General features: G+C 36.4%; 3 protein-coding genes across 11 annotated transcripts in view; 1 reads left to right on the forward strand and 2 right to left on the reverse strand.

Annotated features, from left to right (window-relative positions):
• Positions 1–21: 21 nt before the first annotated feature.
• LOC129567611 (7SK snRNA methylphosphate capping enzyme bin3) lies at positions 22–1,626 on the forward strand. 2 transcript variants are annotated; one of them, XM_055444709.1, is made up of 2 exons: positions 22–351; positions 425–1,626. In XM_055444709.1, exon 2 carries the CDS (start codon positions 427–429, stop codon positions 1,375–1,377), a length of 951 nt encoding a protein of 316 aa, XP_055300684.1. In that variant the 5' UTR covers positions 22–351; positions 425–426; the 3' UTR covers positions 1,378–1,626. The 2 variants fall into 2 exon arrangements, with proteins under 2 accessions (XP_055300684.1, XP_055300675.1); XM_055444700.1 differs by having other exon boundaries at positions 39–316.
• Positions 1,627–1,776: 150 nt separating this feature from the next.
• LOC129580327 (kelch-like protein 20) lies at positions 1,777–3,138 on the reverse strand. Its single transcript, XM_055470645.1, has one exon. The coding sequence runs from the start codon at positions 3,136–3,138 to the stop codon at positions 1,777–1,779; it is 1,362 nt and encodes a 453-aa protein (XP_055326620.1).
• A 512-nt stretch (positions 3,139–3,650) lies between these two features.
• The window catches only part of LOC129567572 (atrial natriuretic peptide receptor 1-like), a 56,688-nt gene continuing 35,621 nt past the window's right edge, over positions 3,651–24,717 (reverse strand). For 4 of the 8 annotated variants that reach the window (XM_055444629.1, XM_055444648.1, XM_055444657.1 and 1 more), the window contains 10 exons: positions 8,404–8,518; positions 7,742–8,310; positions 7,447–7,658; positions 7,231–7,380; positions 6,965–7,141; positions 6,662–6,836; positions 6,418–6,573; positions 5,652–5,826; positions 4,996–5,513; positions 3,651–4,925 (listed from right to left, as the gene is read on the reverse strand). In XM_055444629.1, coding sequence (XP_055300604.1) covers positions 4,240–4,925; positions 4,996–5,513; positions 5,652–5,826; positions 6,418–6,573; positions 6,662–6,836; positions 6,965–7,141; positions 7,231–7,380; positions 7,447–7,658; positions 7,742–8,310; positions 8,404–8,518 — 2,933 coding nt within the window. In that variant the 3' untranslated portion in view covers positions 3,651–4,239. Of the gene's footprint in view, positions 4,926–4,995; positions 5,514–5,651; positions 5,827–6,417; positions 6,574–6,661; positions 6,837–6,964; positions 7,142–7,230; positions 7,381–7,446; positions 7,659–7,741; positions 8,311–8,403; positions 8,519–8,915; positions 9,193–9,363; positions 9,597–9,677; positions 10,582–23,382; positions 23,479–24,717 lie in introns of those variants that run through there. The other 4 variants (XM_055444680.1, XM_055444667.1, XM_055444673.1 and 1 more) reach the window with 4 other exon arrangements.

Here is a 24,717-nt window from a genome sequence, read left to right on the forward strand (position 1 = left end):
CGAGAAAAACAAAATGGCGCTGTTCAATGCACAATGTGTGATTTTGGTTGAAATTGCACAGGACATCTATCGAAAATGCGAGGAAACAGTTGTTCGAGTGTCAATGTGCTCACACTGACAGGCGAAACGATAAACGTCAACCACAATCAAAACATTGTTATTCGAATAGTTGCGTCGCATCGATTGAAATCGTAAACAGCCGAAGTGAATTTGATTTTTAAGGAAATTTCAAAGCAACGCATTGCTTCAGCGAATTTTCATACGTGAGCATCGATGTTAACCAAAGCACAGTTTGTAAATCATCAACAAATTTCCTGTAAGTTTCACTTTATCGGTTTCCCGCCGTTTTAGGTTAGTTTTTCACCGGATTGAGTAATTCTTAAACGAAGTTATTTCAATTTGATTTTCTTCGATTTTAAAACAGAAATGGCTGAAAATACTACGAGCACTGAGGCTGCAGCCGAACAAGATGTATTACCAAAAGAAAATCATCCGAAATGTTCATTCACCGAAAATAATTCACATTCACCCAAGAAACGTGCTTCAGATTCGCAACCAAACAGCAGTCCATCGAAAAAACTACGACTGGAGCTGCCAAAACCAGTGACAAATGGTCATGAAAAATTCAACGGGGCAAAAAACAAAAATAAGTTTATTTACGGCAATTACAATCGGTATTATGGCTACAGGTGCGAGAAAAATGTTGAAGATGTACGTTTGAATGCTCTCATCCAGTACGAGGAGCTATTCATTGGCAAGGAAATTGTGGACATTGGCTGCAACGATGGATCATTAACAATAGCGCTGGCCAAACGTCTCCCCATAAATTTCATCAGTGGAATCGACATCGATGCCAATCTGATTGGCAAAGCTCGTCGAAGTGTTGTGCATGAAACCCAGGCCATTGTAAACAATAACGATAAGAATGTTATTAAGCAAGCGAACTTTCCGAACAATATTGCATTCAAGCAATGTAACTATGTGTTGAGCAACGACAGTCTGTTGGAGTTGGATGAGCCGCGGTATGACACAATTCTGTGCTTGTCAGTCACCAAATGGATTCATTTGAATTTCGGCGATGATGGCTTGAAGCGGGCTTTCAAACGAATGTACCGCCAACTCAAAGAGAATGGAACGTTGATCTTAGAAGCACAGGACTGGAAGAGCTACAAACGCCGAAAGAATCTCACACCCGAAATCAATTTGCATTACAAAAACATTCAACTCGTCCCAAAACAGTTTCACGATTATTTGATGAGCAGTGAAATTGGATTTGAAAGTTTCTACGCAATCAAATTACCACAAGAACATTCCGCAAACGGATTCAAACGGCCAGTCATCGCATACAAAAAGGGTAAAGGCTCAACATCAAGTTGATGGAGCTGAACAGGCGTTCTAAATAAATTACATTTTAGTGAACGATTTATTCGAAACCGAAGGTGATAAAATACTTAGGTACAACTAAAGACTGAACTATGTAAGAGATTCAGTAGGTTTTATTCAATAGAATACACATGTAATTTTAAACGATTTGTTAAAACTTTATTTGAGAAAGATACAAGCCTCAAGGCACAATCCATGTTAATGGTTTAACTTGGCCAATAAATTCACTTTTTATAATTAATATGAATCAGAAATTTTTCTTAATTACTTGTTCAATAGATGAAGTTATATTTTTTATAGACAAATGAAGCCTGTTAAAGTAAATCTAATCAAATGTTGGTTCGGATGAAGCGCCATCTGCCGACAGTCTTCCGTAGTTTGAATCGGAATATTTTATGGTACTAACGGCCAAACTGGATCGAAATAAAGCTTCTGAATCAATCCACATGAGCCATTGGGATCATCATCATCATCATCATCCTTAGTTGATTTGAAGTCAATGGTGATTCCAGATTTGATTTCAACTTTTTCTTTCAGTAGTTTACTGTAATAAATTCCGAGGGGTAATTGTTCCATGTGAATGCGGTACGTTGATCCTGGTTTGATGAGAATTGGCTTGTCGAATCTTTCACATCCAGAATTAGTAGTTAAATTTGTTTGACCTTCGTAGAGTAACACTTTTTCAGTGGAAATAGCACTGTGCGGAATTTCCTCAATGGCAATTTTCATTTGAGGTGAGTGATATTTTTTTCCATCATGTCCGATTATCTTGGGCAAATGAATTGTATGCAGCAAAAGTGGATCCGTGGATGAGAATGTGGTTGTGTCTTTGGTTCGAGCCCTTTGATTTTGAGATGACAAAATTTTTCGATTGCAAATAATTTCTGCTTGTCTCTTTTCGTCATTTGCGGCATCATTAATTTTCAATTCGCGTTTGCTTCGAATGCCATTGAAAAACTTCGATTTGTGTTGCTTGCTTCCAATCATTTGGATAATATCTGTGTATTCATCGAATGAAAATATCTCACGATGCGATGAAGTGACTGTAGCGAATTCATTTATTGACATCGATCCGAAACGAAGATAGCGAAACAAATTGCCGAGATGGGACTTTACCAGCTTTCTGGACAATTGGCTTTGATTGGCATTGGCTTTGACCCAATTCATGCACGCTTCGAACAGCTCAACCTCTGTGCATGATAATACATCTATGTTCAGAATTCCGCTCACCACGCTTCGGCTACACTTTAGGAATTCGGCCGATTCCAGAATTGGTTTGGTGTTGATCCCGATTAGTTTCTCCAACACGTTCACTAAGTCATCTTGATCAAATTGAATCGCCAATGCATACCGCTGCAGAATGCTGTCATTTGTGAGTGTGTTCACCATAAATTTTTTGCACACGGTCATACACTTGGTAACATTGTACTTGTGACCAAGTTTGAAGACTACATTGATGTTTGCTACGGTCAATTTCACTCGATCGATGTAGAAAAATTGCAAAAACTCCTTGAACACACTGACCGATGTATCGGCTATTTCAACTTCATCTTTTTCTTTCCACTGTCCATTGAACATTACGCGAAAAACATCGCTAGCTGCCATCAGAAGAATTTTGTGTGCCGGCACTCGTTCAACATGATTATCATTCGATTCGAAAATGAAATTTACGTCGGCCAACTCTGGATTCAAATACAGACCATTTCCAATGTCCGAGAAGACTTGACTTGTGCATTCGTAATCATTAGACGCCATTGTGACCTTTGGTATCAATAAGAAAAACGATTTTGATCGAATTATCAACATGATTTGGACATATTCTAATGCATCCCATGAGATAGTTATAATGGCGTCTCTCAGAACCAAAATCAATATATATTACCTTTTTTACAAGTTGTGTGTCAAAATTATTACGGTGTTTTGTACAAAGAGCGGGAACGATTATTGAAAAATAACTACTTTCGATTTGATAATACCGGGAATTGTGAATGTCTTTATACTGCGCACAATTTTTCGGTATAGAATTTTATGGCTTGAAATTTAGCATAAGAGTGGTAAAGAGAGTAAGTCGATGTGACAACTGCTGACAACTGTAAAACTAAACACCGAACACAGCATTGTGTGCGAGTGTTTGACTTAACACACAGCCAAAACTGCAACAGTGTGATTTTTCAAATGTCACTTCGGAGTGTTTCGTTCCACTCGAAGCGGGACTTTCGAATGGATGAAATTATGCAATAAAAATCCGAATAAACAAATCTTCAAAGTTCAAATTAAATTGTTTTCTCTTTATTTATCTATATTCAACATTTAAATGTATAAATCTGCGTGACATTGAAACAAAGCGAATGTGTGAATCATTTTGTCAGTTGAAAAAGAGAAAATTCTGCATAATACATGTATATATAATTTAATAGCTAGGCCTTTTTTTCGATAACAATAACCATGAGTTTGTTCTCCTTAGCATACAACTTCCTTTTGCAATATATACACAATATATTGTATGTTTAACGACTAATTCAATTCAATTTTATGATAAAATTGGAATAAACATCTATATATATATATATCATTGAAAACAGTCTCTCGAAATTGGATTGAGTGTATGTGTTTGTTTGGGGATGTGTATCGTATTGTTAAGTAAATAGATGCTAGATATATTTCACAGTTCATCAACAGTTTGTTTGTGTTTGTATGAAGCGGACCAGTGACTAAATGCATGGAGAAAATGTGCAAATTAATCAACGGCCACTTGAGATTAAGTGGAATTTGTAGTCAAACGACGAAAGCATTTCCCTACTCACGAGCGTCAAATACCTACATTTTATGCTCCTGTTGACGACCACTGTCCTCTTGCTATGACTTACTGTTCGCCAGCAGTGGTATTGTCACGCTTCGTCCATTATCCTCTACACTCACATTATTATTAATTTTCAACTTATTGCTACTGTTCGATAGATTACAATTCTTTAGGTTATTTGTCTTTACTAAGTTATTCAAAATGGATTGATTGTTGTTGGTCAATGCGTTCACAAATGCAACCGTATTGCCCACTGATCCGGCTGCCGTGATTGTGGCCGCATTTTGATTGGTTTTGTCAACGGTGTGTGACGTTGAGGTTGGTGTCAGTAATACTAGTGAATTTGAACGACTTTTTAGATCATTTGGTGGAATCAACGAATTTGAACGACTTCGCATGATTCCCGTTCGCAGCAATGCCAATGGATCTTTGTCCTTGGGTTTGTCATAGTTTGGTGTAATAGCTGGTGCCGTTGAATTGTTCAATGTACTTGTGTATAGCTCAGAATGTTGTTCGCCGTTCAACCAATAAGTACGCAGTTTACCTTTTCCTTTCATTTCAACCAGGCCGCGTTCACTGATATCGAACGTTCCAAATTTATCGAGAATCGTTTTTGTACTTTGACTTATGTGAATCTTTAGCGGTTCACCATTCGATTCCATGCGGGATGCTGTATTGACGGTATCGCCAAACAAACAATACCGTGGCATTTTTAAACCAACCACACCCGCTACGCAAGGACCTAATGGATGAAAAAAGTCGCATTAATTTTTCATTTTTAACTATGCGTCTTTTTTTTTCATATGACTCACCTGAATGGATGCCAATGCGCAGCTTAAGTTGTTCGTTTGGTCGATGTCGAATTTTGAATTTATACACATTGTTAAGCAGAGCGATTGCCGTCCGCGCAATTTCTCGAGCATGATTATCACCATTTCTCACTGGCAATCCAGACACCATCATATAAGCATCACCAATTGTCTCCACTTTGTAAACGTCGAAATTTTCTGTGATCGAGTCGAAGCATGTGTACAGATCATTGAGTAAATCAACAACTTGCATTGGTGTTGATGCTGCTGATAGATGAGTGAAGCCCACAACATCACTAAAATAGATTGTTACTTGTTCAAACACCTCAGCAATGACCGGCTTGCCGAGAATCAGTTGCGCTGCCACCGACTTGGGCAACAATTGATACAGCAACTCTTCACATTTTCGCTTCTCTTCTAAATAGTCTTGAGTCCTCTCTTCTACTAAACCTTCCAAATTATTGGCATATTGTTCCATACGCTTCAACAAATTATCCACTATATTTCCCGTTTCATTTTCTCTGCAAAATATCAACGAAACAAACATAAAGCAAAATAATAAAAATAAAACCGAAATTAAAACCTTAAAATAAGTTAGATGCATATGTAGCTCGCTATGTCTATTTCTTGATGAGAATATTTTATTTGATACCACTTACTTATTGACTTTGCGAATGGTCGCCTTTAGAAGACTGAAATCGGGTCGTTCGTTTGGATCTTCTTTCCAGCATTTTGTCATGATATTGTTCAAATCGTCGAATGTTTGATCGTTTATTGTCGGCCGGAATGGCGCACCAAATTGTGGTGGCGTCCGTTTTACGAGTTCAATGATTTCTAGGAGTAAGAATGAGAGAGGTAATATAGTATGGTCCTAAAGGTAAAAGTATTGCGATTCGACTTTCACAGTGCTCATAATTCCAACATATCTTCAGTGCAAAAGCATTCATTACTCTCCCTAACGCAAACGCCATCTATTCGGTGCGAACATGAAAACAAACAAAGTGACTCCAGCTGCCAACCGATATATGAATCGGTGGAAATGAAGGCAGTGTATAAAAAATATGTCGAACAAAACGAACCACAGCGTTTCCTCTATATAGAGATTTTGGTGTATTCTAACTCTGTATGGATCAATTTGTTTGTTTTAATGTTCAAACTGAACAGATGGCGCTCGCGTTAGGTAGGACAATAAATGCTTTTGCACTAGCCGTATGAATTCCAAGTTTGAACATTACACCCGACGGCAATGTTGCTGTGCAATTTGTTGAGCCGTCTTATGCTATTCTTTTTTTTAATGCTTAAACGATTAGAATCACGTCTTTTTCTGACTCCACTGCGGAAAAGTTCGTCTTACATCGTTAGACCCTTTATTTGTCTTCATTTCCTTTGGAAACTAATTTGGAATATTCGTCGTAAAACACCTACCTTTTGGTGTGATATAGTTGTTGCCCGTATAAAATGGCCCTTGCCGTGTTGCAATTTCATTTACAATAATACCAAACGAATAAATATCACCCTTTTGTGTGCCCTCAACAGGAGGATTTTTCATACGGAGCAGCTCTGGTGCCGTCCAAAGCAAACCTAAATTATGGAAAGTGAATGAAAACTGTGTAAGTCATATACAATTCCATGGTGTGTTTGTTTTTAGACATAACTAGTTTTTACTTACTTCGCCAATGGGCATAACTATCTGAATACTCAGAATCTTCATCATTATTTGATTTACGCAGGCTATGTAAACCAAAATCAGCAATTTTCAACACAAACCGAGAATCGACCACACAATTCGATGATTTCAAATTGCCGTGTGAACGAATGTCTGTTGAATGCAAATAATGCATTCCCTATTTATAAAGTAGAAGTATATTTAATTTTGTTGTTGTTGCATTTTTCAATGAAATTTTTTTCTCTGAATTTTCTTGCAGTAATAAAGATCGAAAATAGTGAATGAAAGTGACTTGATTTTACTCACTCGAACGATGTCATGCATGAGCGATATTTTGAACATCCAGTCCAATTTGATTTGATCATTTTCTAAAATATCTTGTAGAGATCCTTTGGGGCAATACTCAGTTAGAATGCAACAATTTGGCGGATCAACGCATGCACCGTAAAATTTGACCAAGTGCTCGTGATGAATATCTTTCATCTGGAAATTTGAAACGGTTTATTTTTGATTTGGATAAACAATGGAATGAAGGATGAAATGCAATGGTTTTTTATCGTTTGAAACCTAACCTTTTTAAGTTCAAGCATTTGTTCTCGGTTCAAGTGAATATTTTTCTCGTTGATACGTTTGATGGCCACTTTGCAACTTTTATAAAAACCTGATGGTATAAATAATTGTTTGTCTCCAGCCAGTGAACCCAATTCTTCCGAATAAACCGTCTGAAAATGATTTCCATGGAAATTTTCGGATAAGTTGTTATTGTTACATTCATTTCAAGCACTTACAAGTTGACTTCCTCGTTTCGCTATTGAGTAGACACTGCCACGTTGCTTATTGATTTGATTGCAGGGAATTACATCATTCCAGGAAACCTTCCATGCCATGGAATATATTTCCGCCTCCAATTTGTAATGGCGATACCCAAAAAAAGAAATGATTGCCATCACCGCCATCGCCATACCCAAAACGAACGAGAGAATCGCATAACCGGGCAGAGCTATTTTCAAATACAATACAAAACACTTGAAACGTCGAATACAAACGATTATGATCAAGTAAAATGTATTGGCCGAAACTTACAAGGACACAATGAATTATCAAAACCGCATTCTGGTTTATCTGGTGGTGGTTCAGTTCTGCCTCCACTCCAGTGTATCTTTTTGCCCTTCACATACTCCAAACCACTGTGATTATGGTAATTAGCCACGACATGAAAGTAGCCGGTATCGGGATCCATGTCAAGCAGTGAGTATTCAGAGATGCGGTCACCGTTCTTGTCAATGATTACATTGCCGGTGATTCCTTTGAATTTGCGATTCCACATCAGATGTGCTAGTCGCGTACCATTAATTGGCTCGTACAAAGCGTTCGGGTTAGCCGTAATACTGTCATTTAGTGCATACGCGTACAACAATACTGCGTCGTAAAAAGCCGTCACAAATGTTGAAACGGTTTGATTTTTTGGAAATGAAAAATTGTAGCTCGTCGCCGCCAGCTCTTTGAGCTCTTGGGAAAATTGCTCGTACTCGTCATCGAATGTTTGCTTTCCAACAACGGTCAGCAAAGCGGTATATGCTTTCTTCGCACGTTCATTTTTTTCAGGCGTGTCTGACGCATTGTACCAAGGCTGTGTGTTCGTTGCAGGTTTACTGTTGGTCAAATTGGTATCGATTCAGTGCGATTCAAATGTAGAAATAAGTGCTTTATTTTTGTTGATGTTCAAAACTAATTTTGATGCTTACCCAGTATATAGCTCAATGTTAAAGAAAACATATTCCCCGCTATCGATCATTTTCAAATCATCGGCAGCCAACATAATTTCTCTAATTGTTCCGGGGCTCGCACACATCATTACAACTGTAATGGATTTGGTTATTAGCAAAAGAATGTATAGAATCAATAAGGAAGTTAAATAATGTAATGCGGTTTTGTTAATAGAAACACATGACTACTCATTAACTAATAGCTAAGTTAAATTAGCGATGGGTCGTGATCATGAATATTTTATTGTTGTGAAAACAAATCGACGAATTCCAAGTAAGGTATTAATGGTTTTATTTTATAAAGAAAAAATCGTTTTTATTTATTTTGTCTGGTAGAGAGTGTGTTTTTTTTGTCATCATTTGAATAAATAATGATTTCTTTTCTATTTTTATACCAGTTATGATTGAAACGACGATAAATAGATAGCGCTAAATTGTGTGCGTGTGTGTTATCGATTCATGTTTGATTGATCGATAAGTGCTTAACTCACTTCTTGATTGTTTTCGAAAATCGTTTAACATATTTTGAAACTCTTCTCGTGTCGCTAGTTCCTCGTCGAATGAAATTTGGCCGCGCACGATATTTGGAAAATGCTTTTGAATGGCACGCATCGTGAACGAACAATCTGAATTGCCGCGACCGGTGTTTTCGTTGTGATTGTGATACATCCAAGAGATGTGATGCCAGTTGAATTGACGAAATAAGCCAGCAAACGCGCTGCCGGCATGCTCAGGACTGCCGATCAATCGTGTTAACGTTGTGAATCCCTATATATCCATTGTTCGAAATAAATGCAATTAACAGGGGGGAAACGCGGTAATGTGGGACACGTGGTAATCTGGGACAGCCCACATATATTTTTGTTTAAGCATACGGTTTTGAAGGATAGTACTATGATTGCAGCTAAGTTCGAGTGCGTTCGTATAATTGATACTAACCCTCTACGAAAAACTGTCAACACCCCAATTTCCCCTTATATGAGAGGAGAGAGTGTCCCAGATTACCCTGTTCTCCCGTGCGAATCAAATGTGAATTATTCTATTAACCATAGAATTTTTGTTTGTGAATGCTTCGCTGAATCCACCTGCAGATATGACAGGAGTCTCCCAAACGCCAGCAAAGCGAGCAATTTGTGCCAATGAATAAGATTCGAATGGTCCGAAAATGACGTCTGTAATTTGAGAGAAAAAAAAACGGGTTTCGTAGAATTCATTTGTTCGAATTTAACCACAATTTTGGAAATGGGTTTAACCTTGAGTTTGTTTGGTATAGAGATCAAATGCAGCCATGGTGCCATGCGTCGATGATGTTTTTGTGTCACGATATTCAACACAAATTGTATAGTTTTCAAACAGTCCACCGGGTTGTTGCAGCTTTCGAATAGCCAATTCCATGGCTGGTAGAGCCTCTCTGTATGTGCATCCGATCGGTGTGGGATCCTTCGGTAGCAACACTCCAAAGAATAGCTCAAACAGATTGCCACTCATTTTTGGTGCTGAAAATTGCCGCTTTCCATTTGCGATGACGATCGACTTCCGTTGAAGTTTCAAATGATGCACAGTTGAAGTATTTGATTGGCAATTTATTCGTATGTCACATATACTGATCACATATAAAAATATCACGAACAACTTGTACTGGCTCATTGTTCTTTTATTGTTGCGGTTCATCAGCTTTCGTTGTATTTTCTCCCCCAATTCTCCGTTTTCCGTTAAGTTGATTTTAATTTTTCACTGGTTACGATTGATTTATGTACGGTCTGGTCCGCAAACTAGGTCACAATCATTTTGATGAGATTTTAAGCTTTGTTCATGTTCAGCGAATCATGCGATTATGTTCCTTACATTTTGTTCAGTCTGTAGATTAAATATTACTTTGGTTATGCCTTTGCTAGAGCATAAAAAAAAGGATGGTTTTTTTTCTTCTAAAAATGACGACTTGTTTCGGACTTGCATTCAGAACATTGTAAAAACAGGCTTAATCAATTCGAAGCTACCCTCATCTTATGCACAACATTTTCATTAATTTCACTAAAAGCACATTTTCAATTTGCCTGCATGAAAAATGCCTTTCGTACGAATACGCTGTGACGTTCAAAATGGCATCGCTCTAATCTTGGTTGATGGTTATATTGTGGTCTCTGCTTTGGTGTTTTTCTTCTCGCGTAAAAAGTTTTTAAAATGTCATTAGAAGTCGCTTAGGTGAAATGGAAGGTTTGAATGTGTATGTGTGTATGTGTGCGCGAGCGATTTGGGAATTTAATTCAATTAGCAATATGATAATGTTGAAAGGTTAAAGCGCTCGCTGTGCCATTCATGTATTCGGTTTTTTCTGCCTGCGAAAACCACAATTCATTTTATTTGATTCTTAAAACAGCCCAGTCCGTGAAAAAATGCGGCAACGAATGGCGGTTTGATGTAGCATTTTATCGAGTCGAAATTATATGGAAAAATACGTAATTTTGTTCGAATTTATTTGCTATATATAGCAAATTTAAATGACATGTGTCTCTCCCTATATTTGTTCAAACATCAAAAACTCCCACATCGCTTGAGACTAAATACATTCCATTCGCGGATTCAGTTTGTATGAAAAAATACCCATTATAAATTTAAATATTGTCTATTGTCATTGACAAAATGCGGCAGTGCTCTGGATATTGATATTCCATCGAAGAGCGGATTCACATTCGTGCTTATCTTGTGCTTTTGACACATACACACACACTCACACATAAACATGGAGAGCCGAGCGTCTGTTTCTGTTGAGCACACACCGCGCGTTGCACGTTTATTTTTACAGAAATGGCAATATCACATTTTAATTGAGTTCAATTGCTGGAATTGTTTATACTATGAACACCCAATACGATGACGTGAAAATCGCTGGATAATTGGATTAATTAACAATAATAACCATTGAATTGGATTACACCTATTTAATTTCGTCTGTTTTTTCCCCGCTTTTGATTCGATTCTCACCATTGCAAATTTCATTATTAACAGCCATTAAATTTATTATTGTCCTTTTTTCAAAACGCATTTTCCAGCGAGTCTCGTGAATGGCAAAAAACATTTTAATTATTCGATTGATTTAAATATTGATGGTTTACATGTATTTCTATTCAAATTCAATACTAAATCGATGAAAAGATTTCAGTAAATTTAAAATTTTGCATCTTTGTTGCTAGCTTGATTCAACAAAACTATTGACTAACGAGACTGTCAACACATTTCACAAGCAACTGGATGAAATGACAAACTTTGAAAACTTATTCGGTTTCTGTCATACTCGCGTGCGGAATTTCATGTCAATAATTTGAACAGAGAGCTCTGTACCATCTATTAAACTGATTAGTAATCAAAGATTACTAACTATCTAATTTATTGATAATGGCGGGGCATACATACGGCTTCTATTTTTATGCCAAGCCAACGGAGAAATAATCAGATAAGACAATTTTGTTGTATAGTTCCACGGGAAAATTGACTAGTGCCGACCTTAGCAAATAAATCAAATGTACAACAAACGAAAGCAAAACAGACCAATTGATCGACAACAAGTGGTTAATTAAATAAATACGCTTGAATCAAACGAATGTTTTCTCTGAATCAATTGACTGGCGAATTGGCCACTTGAATCAAGAAGCAAAGGAGAAAAAAAAACACTCAAATCATCAATGAATACGGACTAATCGAATGGTTTAAAGTCGATGATCTTAAACGAAGGTTGCTCATTCTGTTTGACAACTTGACGATTCTCAACTACTGGCCATGGCAAATTTTCAGAAAATCATGATTATTCGCATGAAAATCACCGTGTTTGCATTTAACTATCAGATCAAGTGTGTTGTGCACTTTCGATTCTATGCGTTCGGTCTGACGTTATCGCAACGCGGTGACGTTCATCGATCAAATGTCATAAAAGTTGCGCATTTACAATTTTGATAATCATTTCATTCAATTCTATTTTAATTGCATGCACTATCGATTTTAATAAATCAGTCGTTCCGTTCAGAAATTATAGCCATTATATAAATTGAGGGTTGTGAGATTTTGTTTCTTTCTACAGCTGTTAAACATTCGAAATACAAGTTTAACATATAATTTGCGATTTATATTCGTACTTAATTACTTAAAAACCAATCAAAATAGCAATTCCGTATAATATTAATGCTGTAATATTTGTCACCATAAAACATTCCACTCATTCATTCTACGCTGTAGTTCGAAGTAAATCAGTGTTGATTTCTCGATAAAAATCGTGTTTGAAATGTTTAAACGATTGTAATGAGGGAGAAAAAAGAAGTTAGCACCCAATGAAATGTAAGCAATTATAGCCTGATTATTCATTTGGGTCCATTTCAATTGGAATTTTATTCCCATTGATGTTGATCATCGGTTTATTTAAGAATTTAATTGGGAAATGCCAGTGAATAAAAGAAGAAATGCGTCGTGTGATTGAAATGGTTTAGATCCACATGAAAAACCGTAATTAGCTTAGTTAATGTCCGAAACATAAACTAGAGGGAAACCAATTAACAGGTCGTTTCATATATTGGATACAAAATTAAGTTGAGATAATTAATTAAATAATCAGACGAGACAAAAACAATTATCAAGTCTATGGAAATAGAGACAAAAAATTTACCGTTTTCTCTCTATCTCTTGTGAGTGCAATTCAAATGCGCAAATGAAGAACGAAATTCTGAATTTCGAATTGAGATTCTTAATTAGAAAAACTCTCATTTTGCCGAAAGTAAAAATCATTCCAGAAGTAATGACACCTGTTCTTACGTAAATTATACGTTACGGCAAACTTCATATTATGATGAGCAAATGTTCTCTCCCCTAGCAAGTTATTTGAGGTAATTACTCGATTCTAATAAGCATCGTGGCAATTGCACGAGTTTTCCGCAGATTTTAATCAAAATTCCACAAACGAAAAAGAAACATCAAAAGTGTCAAGGAATGTGTTTTGTTGTTGTTGTTGATGTGCTTTTTGCCATTCTCTTTGTACTTGTTAATTAGATTGTATTTAATCAAGGCTATTTTTAGCTGCATGTTGCCACCGAAAGCGCCCATCAGGTCTAAATGGCGACATCCGAATAGACAAAAACAGATGACGTTTATCCATGTTTTGCAACATTTAAATATACAAATGAGCGGTTCGATGTCGTCAATATTGACGAAAACAAAAGCACAATCTAAACAAAACGCAGTAGAAATACTCAAAATTGCCATACGCAATAACGGCAAACGCGCGCACACACACAAGCCGTACAGCGAATTCAGTCAACAACGAAAGTGAGAGAGACGGATAATGAGAAATTTAATCAAATTAAATTTAAATAAGGCACGACAGGCAGATGATGAAGGGCATCACAGTTTACGTATATCATTTTCGGTAAACCAAACATTGTCGTGTTTTCTTTCCGCTGGTTATAGCGGTGAAATTACAATAACAATCGTTGTACGATAAATAAATATTTGCTCAGTAGATTTACAACTTCTAATAAGTTTGTATTTGAAGCGAATTCAACAATTATTTCATAAATGGACACTTTTTTTTCTCTTCTTATATTGAAAAAGCCTCTGTCTTTGTTGAGCTCTTTTGAATTTATCAAAACTTCTACGATTTTCCTTTATTTCGTATGCAGGTTCTTCAGCATTCGAAGATCAGTTGGAGCTCATTTTTAGGGCAGTTTCATCGCACTTTCCCAATTTCACTGGATAACAAAATATGCCCTCTGAAGAAAAAAAAGAACGCCGTCGATTCACATTGACCTATATGTTGAACATGAGCATTTCCATGCGAAAACACAATTGAATCCACAGTCTGTGGCTTACAAATCGATGCATTTATCTTGAGATATGATTTATTTGCGATTTTTTTTTAAATAACGCAGACAGTCTTTTCTGATAAATTTTTACGAAAGCAAAACGAATAGCCAAAATTATGCCTAAGTGAAAGGAAAAGTCAATGACATTGTTGTACCGGGGAAAATTGCACGAATAAAACACGTTCGGTGAGTTTATTATGAAATCAACTATTTATCGATTTTAAATTCAGTGACATTTTCCTGCTTATCGCATTGTTGTGATAAGCTTTTGGATTCCTGCACAAAATCACCATTTCTTATTAAAAATAAATTTCCACTTTAGAATTCAAGTGCTAAGTATTGTTAGCATCGTTTAAATATCGCTTATCACTTTTGTAAAGGATATAATGAATGCTCTTATCGTAATGTTAATTTCGATTTCACATTTTTCTAACCGAGTTTTTTTTTTGTCTGTATTTTTGTTTTAAAACCATTCGAATTATTATTATCATGTAATTGTAATCGCTAAGGACTTTGGTTAGCCACCTTCAACTGTTGGTAACGAGCCCCTGAATCTATTTTTAAAATGTGCGAATTTGGTGTTGGACCGATGGTTTCATTTACACATATCGGCCATTCCACACGAAATCAGGGAAGAGTTGCAATGTGAGGTCGCCGAATTGGCTGAAAATCGGCTTGGAGTCTTGTTTCCGATAGAAAAAGAGAAAATCAAAATCTCAGGCCTAAAAGTGGCCCGACTTTCTGAGTTAATCCAGTGTGAATTTTGCAAAAAATTGAAAAAATCGAAAAAAAGGGTTTGCGGTAACTAAAATCCAACTGTGAAGTAGTTGACACATTGCCAAACCTATGGTACCGTTGGAAAGGGAATTGATGGGGCTACAAAATCCGCCTTGTAACCTATCCTCTATGGCCCCATTGGAACCTCCAAAAATGGGTTCAAAGTATAAAATGTTAAATATCTCAAAATAGTGGGGTTTTTTTGGCATGTTTTTTTTGCGTTTTTTTTGCGCTTACGTCGCGCCGCTTCAGATGGAAAAATAAAATTTCGTGTATACCCCCCATTCAGTTCGTGTATCTGGCCTCGGCAGGTGAATCATATGTCATTTTTCAGCGTTTTTGTGGGAAAAATGGTTGAAAATGGCCTCTTACGACATTTTGATATGAGAAAACTGCTATTTTTTCGTCAAAATACATGAAAAAATGACCTTTTCCACATCGGTTTACCTATAAATTTGGTCCGAAACTGACTTTTCTTCATAGAACAAACGAATAGTCGAAATCTGCTTACAAAATCACATTTGTGGCATAGAAAACCCACCTATAACGGGCTGTCATGATTCTATTTCCACGTAATTTTTGACTGAAAATCGATTGAGACCTATCTCAATCCTGTCTGATGGGTCTAAAGGGTCGAAAAATGACCCTGCTTCAGAGGATGTTTTCAACTCGCAATAAAAACACTTTTTTTGCTTCAAAAATCCCCTATTCTGCATTCAATCGTGAATGGCTTTTATTTTCCAGCGAAACAAATGAAATTGCTTACCATTTTTGGCTCAATTCAGCGTTTTATATAGAAATTTTTCTAAAAAACGGTCATTTTGTAGGGTAGGTATCTTAAATTTGCGTAATTCGATAATTTGACGTTAGAAAACTCCTATTTATTTTCGAAAATAATGGGGGTCTGTGAACAATCAAACACCCATTTTGTTGTATTTTGGTCTCAAATCGACATTGTCATCGAAAAAATCACTCAAAATGGAGATTTTACATATAAAACGCTGAATTGAGCCCAAATGGTAAGCAAATTGGTATATTTTCATTTGTTTGGCTGGAAAATAAAAGCCATTCACGATTGAATGCAGAATAGGGGATTTTTGAAGCAAAAAAAGTGTTTTTATTGCGAGTTGAAAACATCCTCTGAAGCAGGGTCATTTTTCGACCCTTTAGACCCATCAGACAGGATTGAGATAGGTCTCAATCGATTTTACGTCAAAAATTACGTGGGAATAGAATCATGACAGCCCGTTATAGGTGGGTTTTCTATGCCACAAATGTGATTTTGTAAGCAGATTTCGACTATTCGTTTGTTCTATGAAGAAAAGTTAGTTTCGGACCAAATTTATAGGTAAACCGATGTAGAAAAAGTCATTTTTTCATGTATTTTGACGAAAAAATAGCAGTTTTCTCATATCAAAATGTCGTAAGAGGCCATTTTCAACCATTTTTCCCACAAAAACGCTGAAAAATGACATATGATTCACCTGCCGAGGCCAGATACACGAACTGAATGGGGGGTATACACGAAATTTTATTTTTCCATCTGAAGCGGCGCGACGTAAGCGCAAAAAAAAACGCAAAAAAAACATGCCAAAAAAACCCCACTATTTTGAGATATTTAACATTTTATACTTTGAACCCATTTTTGGAGGTTCCAATGGGGCCATAGAGGATAGGTTACAAGACGGATTTTGTAGCCCCATCAATTCCCTTTCCAACGGTACCATAGGTTAGGCAATGTGTCAACTACTTCACAGTTGGATTTTAGTTACCGCAAACCCTTTTTTTCGATTTTTTCAATTTTTTGCAAAATTCACACTGGATTAACTCAGAAAGTCGGGCCACTTTTAGGCCTGAAATTTTGATTTTCTCTTTTTCTATCGGAAACAAGACTCCAAGCCGATTTTCAGCCAATTCGGCGACCTCACATTGCAACTCTTCCCTGATTTCGTGTGGAATGGCCGATATAACCAAAGGTCAACTATAGTTGCCAACAATTCGAAGAAGGAAAAAAAATGAAAATGAACGGAATAAAAATTGACAAGAGACGGAGAGATATTGATGTGAAATTCTGTTAAGGTCACCACTAGTCAAACCAGTTATTTTCACATTATGTTGTTGATTTCAAGCCGGCAAATGTGTTGCAAACACTTTTCGAATCATATGTTAATACACAATGGCTGTGGCCCAAAATTCATAGCGAACCGAATAATTGGGGCATAAATTTTCGTCTGGCTGGCCGCACGGTGGGAGGCTGAAAGATTACATGTCGCATATAGTTTCTTGCACGAAACGTTGTTCTTTTTCGGCATTCGTATAACAAAGAGAAGCTCTCTCGAGATTAAACGATTGAATAATGTTTATGAAATTGTGAGATATGTATGGTCAAAAACACAATTGACGATGTATTTTAAAACAAAAGCTTAGAATTAGGTGCTACTTTATTTTCGTTTGTACATGTTCTAATTTTGGCCAAGCAAATGTTCAATGGGAAATGTGTGTGGGTTTATTTCAGGAAAATGGCCTTAGGCAACGACACCTTTTTTTCTATTTTTTCGTTGTGCGTCATTAGTTTTCAAAATCATTTGGATTGTGTAATAAAGATTGATTGTTCATAGATTGATTGCAGGATTCGCATACGAATTACAGTGCTACCATTCGAACAACAACAGCAAAAAAAGTGTTAAAAAACGGCACAATGGCTATTAATCAATTGCAAGTATACGCAATGAGATCCGACTCGCTATGCATTGATGTTCATCTCACGTCCGATTCGAACTATTCAAAATGCATTCCGTGCACGCGACATCGTTAAAGGATATCGTGCGCTACGTCGTGGAATGTCTGGTCACAAAAACTCATTGCATTATTTTTTTTTTGCACGTTCAAAGCGGTTTTAATTATTTTGTTTTGTCTTTTGATTGCAATTTTTTCTATTCTAACTACAGCTAGGCAAATTAAGTGAAGCCAAAAGAATATGATTAAATCAGGTCAGATGAAAAAAAATGCATTCTTGTCATGTGCTATTCGCAGTTTGCCGAGTCATAATCAATTTCAACATTTGTTACAGTCGAATAAATCATGTGACATCGTAAAAGACTCTCAAGAGGAATCGCTGCCTGGGCGAAAGTTCAATGTTCTGATTCCATCAGACGGGCATTAAATCGTGCGTTCGACTAAAAACATTGAAACGTGCGTAGAAATGAAAATGTGTTGTTGTTTTTTTCGTAAAAAATGAGAGGTAATCAAGCAGAATCGTACACGAAAACAGGATTAAACCATCCATTGACGTCATTCGGGTTTTATTACACATCGCATATTATTAATGATCTGCTCCTTGCGCCACAGCAAGGTAAACATTACCCAAATGCAAAATGCTTCTTATCGTATTTTTTCGCATTTTCTCCAGCACTAAGTACCAAGTATGTATGATTGCTTGCAAAAGAATGCTTGCTTCCAAAAAAGAAGGAATTCATCGGCGCTAAAGTTATGCGACCGTAGTAAGATAACGTCTCTTTTCATGAGTTGCCAAAAATGTGTTTACAATGAAGATGGAACAAAATGTATTTCATATCTCTGAATGCAATCTCAAAACGAATTTCTCGAAACGGTCAACCGAAAGTCAAACGAATATGTTTCATATTCGATGTGATTGGTTGCATCGCATCACATTTTCAAATTATCAAGCAATTTATCGATACACACAAGTTATGGTCCGGTCAAATGAAAGGAGAAAGCATTTAGTTCAGCAATTTCAGTACAAAATATGCATAATATTTTATAGCCAAATGGAATAAAACGAACGATAAACAACGATGACGATTCAATATCCGCTATAAAATTTAATTATAACTCATTGTTTCCCTCGTAAAAATGAAACACGTTATTTGTTTTCGTACCAAGCCAACAAAGTAATTACATGCGGCTCTCACAAGCAATTCACATCAATTTGTGTGATGTGCGCTTGCATTTTGTTTGATGTTTGTTGCTTAAATTTCAGTGGAAGAAGTTCTCGTCTGTTTTTACAGTGTTTTTTCCACTTCTACGTTAATTGCTTGGGTTTGTTTATAGCTATTTAAGTGTTAATGCATAGAATCCTCTATAAAACGCAGGAAAAATTTAAAAGCTTTACATTTGTAAAACGTTCTTTTCCGCACATCTTTGTGCTATAACACCATTTAACACGGTTTACCATGGAAAAACCGTGTTAAAAGAGCCAAAAAAATTCATTTTACGTTGTGAAGAATATATTTTTTTTTAATTCCAAGGGTGAATTTCTATGACGTACCAAAAGTACCAGATGAACTGATCCAATTTGGTCCAACTTTCGATACATCCAAGATATTTACATACAACACGTCCTGCCCAAATTTGAGCGAAATCGCTTAAGGGGTTCGAAAGTTATCATGGTCACAACAAAAATTCGTACGTTTTTTCTCACGATGATCGCTATACTTTTCTTCGCACACTTTGTGTGCGGAAAAGTAAAAATCGAAACATCTCTAGATTCGTATTGCTTGAACTGTCAAACCGACAAATGGATCGTTTCCAATGAATTAGCCACGTTTCAAATGTTATGGCGTATACAAATCAAATCGAATGATTGACATATTTCAATAAGGAAGGGAAAAACTCATTCATTTTATTTTTAACGTGAAAAAATCAGATAAAATCATTCTTAAGTCTAAGCTATCACTGCCATGCAATAGACGAACAAATCCACATTGTTGTTAGATACTTGTGTATCATGTTCGCGTGCACGCGTTCCGCAGCCCATTTCAACCATAGTGTGTTTTGTGGTTTTTGTTCAGCAAAAAAAAAATGCCAATTCAATATCTATTTATTATCAGAATGCGATTGATTGATTTTTGTCGCAGTGTAGTTTTATGATGTGACGGATGAAAAAAAGTGTGCTCGATACCGGTCATAATTTTTGGTATGAAAACGAAAATCACTTAATCATCGCATATTACATTCCACTCTATTTTCATGCGAATCTCCAGGTCAAATGATAGCAGCAAAACAATTGTTGCGGTGATTTTTTGTTTCGTTCGCTTTTATTCGGTGGGCTTGTGTTTGAATGGCGCGTCGTCGATTTGCATAACAAATTCAGTTGCTTTGAATAACAATTCCATAGAAAGCCGGGGCTGTAGTGTTCGAATAATGACGCCGAAAATGTATTTTTAGCTAATTATTGTTGGATCGACACACGCGAAGCGATCGAAATAAGTAACAAGTGCACATCGGTATTGAGCGATGTTCAGCCTTGGTCTGTCGATACAATCAATTCAAATCGACCGACCGACCGACCGCTTTGCCCCAACACAAATACACAATGCGATTGTCAATGAAATCTTTCAATCTACTCGGCGCTTTTGTGTAGCTTTCCACTTTTTTTATTTACACAATGAAAGATCTATCGGAATGATTGATTACACTCCCACTCTGGGCACGTTAATGTGCCAGAATAGACAAATAAATGTAAGCAGATTGGACAATAAACGCTTGCACTGAAAGCAACAGAAGAAGAAAATTATGCACATCGTATGCTTCCTCCTCCGCTGCAAACATCGTTATCCTGATGTATTGACTGGCGCTTAATCAAGCGCAAAATAAAATCTATTGATACGATGGATTCTTACTTTTATTATCTTATTCGCTTCATTAAACTACCGTTGATTTTTATACGTGCGATAACACCATATGAGTTTGAATAGTTTAGCAAGACGCGCTATTTGTTTTTCGCTTCAAGGTCTCGGTTAATCAGCCTTTAAATATTTAATTATGTGGAAAATTTGATACCAGAAACCAACAACAATTCCCATACACACAATTTCATTTCGGCGCGATGATAATGATACATATTACATAGAAATGTGTGTTGTGTCTGGGTCCAAAGTTGGAGATTCGCTTTCGAATTAATTTTTTTCTTCTACGTCAGACAAAACGAGTTTTTACTGTTGAATAATTAAGACTGATTGCGAGTGAGAAAAAAAAGTATTGCCTATTCGATGTGGAATCGAATCAATCACATTGAATTTGTGTTAAACCAACCGTTGTTCGTCAGAATCGATTATTTTCTTGAATCTTTGGAACTTTCTACACGTTTTATGCGTCTTTTGTTACGAAAAAAAAACGGATAAAATTTAGCGTCAGCGAATATAATTTCAGCGGTATATACCCTCAAATTATGAAGACGAAACAATGAAGTTGACTGAAAATTGGTTTAACGTCATCAATACCTACGTAGCAAGTTATCAAAATATACTAAAATCGCCAATCAATCAATACATAACTTTCGTCCGTAGGAGTTGTTATAAATATGGTTATTTCGCGAGAAAAAAGAGTAAACGTCTAGAAAAGTTACTTTCAGACTGCATATCAAAAATGGTAAAAATCGACACACTGAGCTGAACCGTATCGGTCATTATTATCAAGCATCTTTACAACTTTTACTTGACCGTTGCGTCTAAAAATAAAGCACGACCACCTTAAATGGAGAGAGAGAGAGAGAGAGAGAGAGAGAGAGGGGGGGGACGAAAGAAAAGAAATGACGCACCATAAAATCGGATGGCATGTATAGGCGCAGAAATGCAAAACAAGTTTGGTGAATGTATTAATTGGCTTCTTTTTTTTCCTTCTCAAAAATGGTCATTAAGTGAAAGAACTGACTGTTTGCTAAAACAAAAGCCCAAAATTTTTTTTCAGGAGAAATACGAATTTGTGAGTTTGACATCAAAGAAGAGAGGATACAATGCATACAAACTGTGCCGAAAAATGAGCCATGAAATATGGATAAACACAGGCAGCGTGTGGTTGTGTGACCGCGGCATATACAAAATAGCATGACTCTTTTGATCAGTTCTTTTTAATTGTGCCCACGGTTTGCTGAATGCGGTTGCGTAAATAACAGCGCTGTGCCGGAAAAATGTGGAAGAGTAAGTGGTTGCGAGACACACACAGATCGACCGGTGTGTGAGAAAATGGCATATGCTCAACTTTTGTTTGGTGTGTGTGTGTGTATATGTGTGTGGTGATATCACTCTATCATTATGTCACCATTGAAAATGCGCATTTTTCGCATGAACACAAAATCGGCTGCACAACCATGGAAACTCCACATCACAATTCATTAAAATCGCAAAAGTCATCTCTATACTGCCACTTTGTCAACGTGTTATGTTTTATTGCTCTGGTGCTAAGCCTACACATACGTCGAGAATGCAAATGCCTGCAGCATAATTGCGTCGATTCCACGAAAATGTTGGCTACAGTTGTGCTGACAATAAAATTTAAGAACAACAACAACAAATAAAATCGTTTGAAATTTTAGATTTGTATTACAAAATAGCGAATGGGATTTTTGGCTGTCATCATTCGTTTCGCGCATCACTTTCTGATAAAACAGTGCGGCAGCACATCACGCAAATCAACAGCAGCAACAACAACAAAATGCAGACAGTAACGAACACTGTAAATCTGGTCGAACGGGTTCGTTTGCGTATAAAAAATTTTGGTGAATAAACAGTGAATTTTAATGACTCTCCTTAATGATATAATTACTGCAAACTTTTAGTTCGTTTGGTTTTTCTACAGCCAAAAATTGTTTGACATTTGCGTAAGAAGCCTTTTTTTTGTAACACTTCTTCTCAATAGCACAAGAAATCACAATCCGAAAATTACGCACACAAAAAATTAATATTAATATTATTCTGTTATAACAGAATACTTCATGTAAAACACCTTCACGGCATGGATATTTGATGAGAACTAAAATCAAAATGCGTCACTTCACTGATACGTGGTTTTCAAACGTGTATTCCAATAGTCCATACCCATCCAAGTGGACGCTCGAATGACTGTGAATCCAATAGTTCAAATCAAAATTAATAATTGACGCACTCAAAGCAAAATCACATGGAACAACAGTTCATTAAAAAGTCACAATCAATCGATATATTTGTATTGTCCGCGTGCCATGCAAACGGTGCGAAAATATAAACGAACGGTTAGAATGCTTTCGAAAGCTGTTTACAGCTCAGTACTACAATTAATACACAATTCACGGCCACAATACCCTTTCAATAAAAAAAACCATTTGGTCCCTATCATTATCGATATTATTATTGTTGATGTTTGCCTTGTCTCACATTTTGACAGATGGAGAAATAGTTACACGGTGAGAATGGTTTGTTTTACTACTTTGCTGTGAGTCTGTCATCCATTAATCAATTTCTATGTCAAAAAATATAGAATTGCTATTTTTAGCCACAAAACTTCAAAAGAAAACAAGTGGAAAAGAGGACAAAGTAAATTATTAAAAGAAAAAAAAACTAACGATGCGAACCAACGACCGCTCGCACGCGCGGTTCTATGTAAACCTATCACATGATGGTGCGACACTACAATCGAACTGGCGGAACTCTGCGCGTATAAATAAATCATTCACGAGTTTATACCTACACCACATACATATCTCACAGAAAATGAAATTTATGAGCATTTTGTAGAGAGTGAAAAAAAAACATGTTTTCAACGCAAGCGAAAAACGAGTTGTTCTAAAACTGGAGCAATTGAACAACGATTTGAACGACAACCAGAAAACCGTTTAAACTCAGTTGTTTTCAATTAATATAAATAGACTGTGTTGTTGTAATCTAAATATTGATTCAACGTTCGAAACATTTAATAAAACCATTAAAAGCGGAAATACGAGGAAAAAAGCTGAAATGTGGCTTAGAATTTCTGTTTGAATTGTTTGAAAATAAACAAGAATACAGTCATATGTGAAATTGTCTATACGATTTATTATGGCGTTGTGGTTGGTGCGTAACGGTGGATGAGTTGTTTAATGATACATTACATGGACCTTGACATTGCCTGCTATTACTACGGAATGATGTCTGACGTGAAGTGTCTGTACGTTGAATCGATTGAATGCCTCCTTGCTGGAACAAATCACGGGCGCTACATACTACAAATCACATCAAATAACTTTGTTTTCGATCATGTACCAAACTTCAGGAGTCTATTTTTAGCGCTACGTGGTTTCGACAAAGTCCATAAAATATTAATCTGGAGGCGGTAGTGTTGTTACATGTTCTTAGGTATTCTCGTTAATGTCTGTACATTTTCCATCTGTAATGTTCGGTATTTTTGTTAATAATGCTCACCATTCCAACCGCATTCGTGCCTTTTTACGTTTGTTCCACAGTTATACGATGTGTGTCTCTTCTTTGACGATGGTTTATCTTTAGAACATTGGTTTTTTTGTAAGTCCAAAAATTGGACATGAAACTTCAACAACCAGAAACGCACATATCGTACAATACTAGCAATGAAATAACGCATTAAAGACGCTGAGCTCGAAACGAGTAGCCTGTAGAACAGTACGATTTCGATCAATTCAAAAGAAAAAAAATTCGGAAATGTAAATATTTAAATTGTATTTCAAACGAGACTTTCTTTTGTTTCTTTCGCAAAAAAAGATGTGAATAGCAATAATCCTTGAGATCGGTCATTTATATTTGAGCTCATAGGTTTTATCTGAACATTTTATGTTTTCCGCTGTTTCACGTTTTGAAGCCGGTTCAAGTAGTGACAGATAGAGAGGTGAGAATTGTTTTGCTTCATTGGAATTGCCTTTTTGAATCAATCAAAAGCCAGAAAAAAA

Source organism: Sitodiplosis mosellana, unplaced genomic scaffold (assembly GCF_009176505.1).
Source record: "Sitodiplosis mosellana isolate CC-2019 unplaced genomic scaffold, AAFC_SMos_1.0 Smas_scaffold_1, whole genome shotgun sequence".
Lineage (NCBI taxonomy): Eukaryota > Metazoa > Arthropoda > Insecta > Diptera > Cecidomyiidae > Sitodiplosis > Sitodiplosis mosellana.